The sequence below is a fragment of the Podarcis bocagei genome (genome assembly GCF_964188305.1).
Source record: "Podarcis bocagei genome assembly, chromosome: 4".
NCBI lineage: Eukaryota > Metazoa > Chordata > Lepidosauria > Squamata > Lacertidae > Podarcis > Podarcis bocagei.
The window spans coordinates 3,241,640-3,247,639 of NC_138128.1; the positions used below are offsets into that span (position 1 = coordinate 3,241,640).

A 6,000-nucleotide genomic window follows, 5' to 3' on the forward strand; every position below is an offset into this window, starting at 1 on the left:
GCCCAGGGGTGGGGCGAGCCACCAATGGGGCAGGGCGCACTGCCGGGCCTCCAGAGTCTGCCTGCCTCCTCCCAGCCAGCCACTCTACAACTGGGGGGTGGGGAGGGAGACAGCGGGCGGACCGTTTCAGCAGTGCAGAGCCTGCATGCACCCAAGCCACTGCATCTCTCCGAGGAGGAACGCCCTCCCGTCAGATGTCAAGGAAATCAACAGCTATCTGACTTTTAGAAGACATCTGAAGGCATCCCTGTTTAGGGAAGTTTTTAATGTTTGATGTTTTATTGTGCTTTTAATATTCTGTTGGGAGCTGCCCAGAGTGGCTGGGGAAACCCAGCCAGGTGGGCGAGGTATAAATAATAAATCATTATATTATCAAGCTCCCAGGTTAAACTCCCCATGGCATCTCCTGGCAGGGCTAGGAGATGCTGCCAGCCCGTGTTGACAATACTGAACTGCAGGGGCCAATGGTGTGCCTCAGTATAAGGCAACTTCCTATGGCTTTCCTATCTGTTTGGGTCCTTGGCGCTGAGAGATTTGAAGGCGAGGGGGCACCCTAGTTGCCCAGGCCCCATTCCTTACCCAAAGGCGCGCCCTCCCTTCTAGGCGGGCCACACACTCTTTCATAGAAGCACCTTCTCTCTTTTTCTTTCTTTTGCTTCATACCGCGACACTAAACAGGCTCCGTTCTGTTTGTCGAGACAGGCGAGAAGCCGTATCGCTGCAGTATCTGCGGGGCCCAGTTCAACCGGCCGGCCAACCTGAAGACCCACACGCGGATCCACTCGGGAGAGAAGCCCTACAAGTGCGAGACCTGTGGGGCGAGGTTTGTCCAGGTGGGTAGTTGATAGGTGGAGATGACTCTGTGGACTCCCTGGGTGGCGGGATTGAGAATTTAGCCATATTAGTGTTGGGATACTGCCAGGGAGATAAAGTCCATCATGGCCCCAAGCCGTCTGCCGGACGATCCATCGATCTCCCGTAGGCACGCAGTATCAGCAATTAGCGACATAAATTTCCTGAAATAGCTTGCCACATTCCAGAGCTCATGCACACTCTATCAGCAGATAATTCACAGCAGAAGTCGCACGCAGGAGAGCATTATTTACAAGTTTTATTCAGCGTTGATCAGAACAAAGAAAAACATGACTGCCTGCTTCAGTGTCTCCAGACACAGAGAGAGAAATGAAAGCAACAGAAAACATAAACATCCTGTGAACAGGAAATGCGCAGATTCTGTGACTCACAAAGCCTGCTCCCTTTTAAGGTGGAACGGAAATATCCTAACAATTAGCAGAACTTGAGTGATACTTGTAAACACAAATACCTTTTGTGGAGTAGACGGGAACAATACAGTGGTACCTCGGGATGTGAACGGGATCCTGAAGTGAACGTAAGATGCGCAGGCGCGGGTTGCGTTTCTCCACTTCCACGCATGCGCATGACATCATTTTGAGCGTCTGCGCATGCGCGAGTGGCGAAACCCAGAAGTAACGCACTCCGTTACTTCCAGATCGCCACGGAGCGCAACCCAAAAATATTTAAGCTGAAGCGTATTCATCCCAAGGTATGACTGTATTAGAGAATATAAAACTGTGCGGAAAAAACAACGACAGTATAAACAGTACAACGAGAATGATTGGAAGACTTGTTTTGTCAGAAGACTTTTTTATTTAAGTGTTTATTTAAGTATTAATTAGGAAGATTAAGTTTTTTTAATGCACGTAAATATGCTTTTTCTTTTTTCTTTTTTCCTGTATTTTCTTCTTTTCTTTTTTCTTAATTCTTTTTTCTTTAATTTCCTTTTTGTAGTATGAGATTGTAAATTCTTGGTATATGTGTGTAATTTAAATTAATAAAGATTATTAAAAAGAGAGAGAGAGAGAGATTTTGGCCCTTCTGGAACCTCGCTGCCAACACCAAAGGGAGTCTTTCTTTTGTGTGTGTGTTTTGTTTTGTTTTAAATTTTGTAACGTAATCTTTATTGCATTTTTAAAATTTACAAAAAAAGAGAATAAATTCAGCCTTACACCCACGTGTACTAAAAAGAAAAGAAAATACATAAAAGAAAATTGTAAAAAGAAAAAGATCTTTGTCAAATACACAAAATTATTTAAGGAGTACAAACCATAATTTGAATATTCTACGCACAAAATTCATAGAAAGAAGTTACCTTCATATTTCTTCTTTCCTCCCCCCCCCTTACAGTCACATTCTTTCTGTTCCCCGAAACTGGTTTGAGTCCCTTATATGTTTATTGACTTCCCTCTAACTCTTTGCGGCTTCAACACTTCTCTTACATTTAAGTAATCTCTATTCAGTTATAAAAAGAAAATTCCCTTATTCCTGTGAGGTTAATCTAGGCACACAACCAAGAATCGTTACTGGAACCATATTTTGTCAGGTAGTTTTTAAAGCAATCCCATTCTTTTTTTTTAACCTTGTCACCTGAGCGGTTTCTTATTAATCCTGTTTCTTTTGACGCCCCAAATGAACTCGTGGGAACTGCCCCTCTTGACACCTGTATTCCTTTCACCAGGTAGCACACCTGAGAGCTCATGTGTTGATACACACCGGTGAGAAGCCCTACCCGTGCGAAATCTGTGGGACCCGATTCCGGCATCTGCAGACCCTCAAGAGTCACCTGCGAATCCACACTGGGGAAAAGCCCTACCATGTAAGTCGTGGCGTCTGAATGCCCCATGGTGGAGATTTCTGCATTGCATGGGGTTGGACTAGATTTCCCACGGGGTCCCTTCCAATTCTACAATTCTAGGATCTTGTAAGCCAGGCTATACCAAGCTGGTGTTTCCCCCTAGCAGCTAGCAGTGGCCAAAAACCTGGATGGCTTTAAAAGTTGTGGTTTTATTAATTCTCAGGCCACAGGCCATTCACGTATAAGATGAATAGGTACAGCGCAGAAACGCACAATATAAAATACTGTATAAAATCACATTGCTACTTAGAAGTATGCATCTTAAAAATACTGCATAAATCACATGTAACGTGGATAAAACTTACATGTCAAAAGCACTAAATTTAATACAGAAAAAATGCATTGCTTATTGAAAGGTAAAGGAACCCCTGACCATTAGGTCCAGTCACGGACGACTCTGGGGTTGCGGCACTCATCTCGCTTTACTGGCCAGCATGTGGGTCATGTGGCCAGCAGGACTAAGCCGCTTCTGGCGAACCAGAGCAGCGCACGGAAACGCTGCTTACCTTTACCTATTAATCTACTTGCACTTTGATGTGCTTTCGAACTGCTAGGTAGGCAGGAGCAGGGACCGAGCAATGGGAGCTCAGCCATCGCGGGGATTCGAACCACCGACCTTCTGATTGGCAAGCCCAAGAGGCTCAGTGGTTTAGACCACAGCGCCACTCTATTCTGCCTTGGTCAGACCACACTTGGAATACTGTGTCCAGTTCTGAGCATCAGAATGGTCTGCGCATGTGCAGAAGTGGTCCTCAGGTTGCGGAAATCTCAGGAAACCTGCTGGTATAAATATTCATTTAAGCATTCCCTTTGTTTCTGAATTACAATTTTTGGTTTGTGCCTTATTAAATCCGTCCATTTTGCTAACTCCAGGTACTCACATAGTTTACTTATCCATTCCCCTTTGGTTGGGATATAATTTCCTTTCCAATGACTGGCTACCAACGTTCTCGCTGCTGCTGTTGCATACAGAAAGACAAGACAAGGCAATTTTGTTATTGTTATTAGAGCCCTGACTTGATGCCTTTTTCTCCTCTCCCCCCCCCCCAGTGTGAAAAGTGCAACCTGCACTTCCGCCACAAAAGCCAGCTGCGCCTCCACTTACGCCAGAAGCACGGCGCCATCACCAACACCAAGGTGCAGTACCGTGTCTCGACAGTGGAAGGCGCCGCTGAGCTCCCGAAGGCTTGCTGAAGGAGGGACCTGTTTCTCGGGAGAAGAGGGGCTGGCTTAGGAGGAGGAGGAGGAAGGGCAGTGGGGGCGATGTCCAAAGGAAACTTGTAACACTTTAGGGGGGGGGGACAAAAACTTTATTATTCTTTATTGTCACACAATGGAGTGCCTCTCGAAGCCCGGAGTGCAGTTGCAAAGGAGGAAGACAGAAATCGTATAATGACACGGGTTTTACATTTCCTTTTTGTTTTTTCCTGCTTCCCAGTTATGTGAATTTTCAAAAAAGTATATATATATCTATATATCTCTCTAAATATATCTATATATATATATAGTCAGAGCGACATTTTGTGTATGTGTGTGTGTGCGTGTGTGTTTACGTGCAAGAGAGTTTGGGTTTTGGAGGTGGGGGGAAAGAACCCCCGTCTTTTAAAAGTCTGCGCTGCAAAAGGCCTGAACCTTTCGCAGCCAGGAGACGAGGAATGTAGATCATTTCGTGGGAACAAATTGTTATTTCTTTTTTCTTTTTCCTTTTATTTTGCAAATGAAATTGTGTGTTTTTTAACGAAAGAGCGGGGGCGGCGGGCGGGGAGATTGTATATGCTATCAGAGTGGAGAGGGCTTTAACTTTTTAACCAAAGGTGATGGAATCTATGGCAGAGTTGTAAATATATGAATATATATATATATATATATAAATAAATATATAAAAATATAAACCTTTAAAAAAGAGATATTAAATGCATATATATATATATATATACACACACACACACACACACACACACACACACACAGAAAGACACACACACACACACACACACACACACACACACACACACACACATATACATATATATATATGCATTAAAGTCTCCTGCTAGGCCTCTGCAGGCAGATGGCTGATCCAGGAGTCTTTATTGTGACAAAGCACTTAACAAGATATTTTAAAAGTATTGCATCTGTATTAGTGAGAAAATATTTTGTCTAAGAGCATTGAGTGTGTATTTGTATTTTTTGCAAGTGAAGGTTTACAATTTACAAAAAAAGAGTGTGTATTAAACCAACAAAGCTGCAGAAGGAATTTAAAATAATTTAAAAAAACGTAATTTTGTGTTCTGTTTTCCTTCTTTCTTTCTTTCCTTTCCCCCAGTCTGTATATATGTACAATGTTCGTTTGGGGTTTTATTTTTATTTCTCTCTTATTTTTTTGCATTTTCTCACAGTGCCTTTCTTTTCGACTAAATTAGAGCCCAGTTTTGAGGTACGGTGTCGCTACAAAGGGGGTCGTTGCAGACTCTTGATGGAGAATGTCAGGTGTTGTCTTTTTTTTAAAAGATAATAATAATTTGGTCTCATTTTATACACTTGTGTTACAATCAGTCAATCTCGGGTGACAGGGTTTGGGGGTGTGTCAAACTGCATTAATGCGTTCTGTAAAATATAGCTGTACAAATTCAAAAATAAAACGGCAGAAAGCAACCATGAGCAAGGCTGTGTGGTGTGTTCCTTTTCCTTCCTACCTGCCCCAGCAGCTGTTTCTTGAGAAGGCCTCCCTTTGTGCCAGTTCAAGCTCCAATGCAGCCTTCCTCAACCTGGTGCCCTCCTGGTCCCCAGAATTCAAACTCTCACCCATCCCTAACCAGCAAGACCATTCTCCTTTGTCCTCTCATGTTGCCTGGAGCTGATGGGAAGTGGAGGGTGCAGGGACAAGTCTTGGAAGTGATTCCTCCTAACCCATCGGTAGGCAAGCTAAGGTCCAGGGGCCGGATCTGGTCCCATAGCCTTCTCAATCCGGCCCACGGACGGTTCGGGAATCAGCGTGTTTTTACATGAGTAGAATGTGTCCTTTTATTTAAAATGCATCTCTGGGTTATTTGTGGGGCATAGGAATTTGTTCATCCCCCCCCAAAATATAGTCTGGCCCCCCACAAGGTCTGAGGGACAGTGGACTGGCCCCCTGCTGAAAAAGTTTGCTGACCCCTGTCCTAACCTGACCGAGTGGGTTCTGGTGTATCCACACGTATCAGTCAAATGCTATCTCACAGATGACAAAAGTTGTAACTTCAGGATGACAGTGACCCTACTTCTCTTCCACTCTGAATACCAAGGCA

The 6,000-nt window shown here is 44.0% G+C and overlaps 1 protein-coding gene across 7 annotated transcripts in view; it reads left to right on the forward strand.

The window, feature by feature from the left end:
* BCL6 (BCL6 transcription repressor) overlaps window positions 1–5,374 on the forward strand; it is a 73,843-nt gene extending 68,469 nt beyond the window's left edge. For 5 of the 7 annotated variants that reach the window (XM_081190205.1, XM_081190201.1, XM_081190203.1 and 2 more), the window contains 3 exons: window positions 679–833; window positions 2,537–2,674; window positions 3,764–5,374. In XM_081190205.1, coding sequence (XP_081046331.1) covers window positions 679–833; window positions 2,537–2,674; window positions 3,764–3,907 — 437 coding nt within the window. In that variant the 3' untranslated portion in view covers window positions 3,908–5,374. The remainder of the gene's footprint in view (window positions 1–678; window positions 834–2,536; window positions 2,675–3,763) is intronic. The other 2 variants (XM_081190207.1, XM_081190206.1) reach the window with 1 other exon arrangement.
* Window positions 5,375–6,000: the final 626 nt, after the last annotated feature.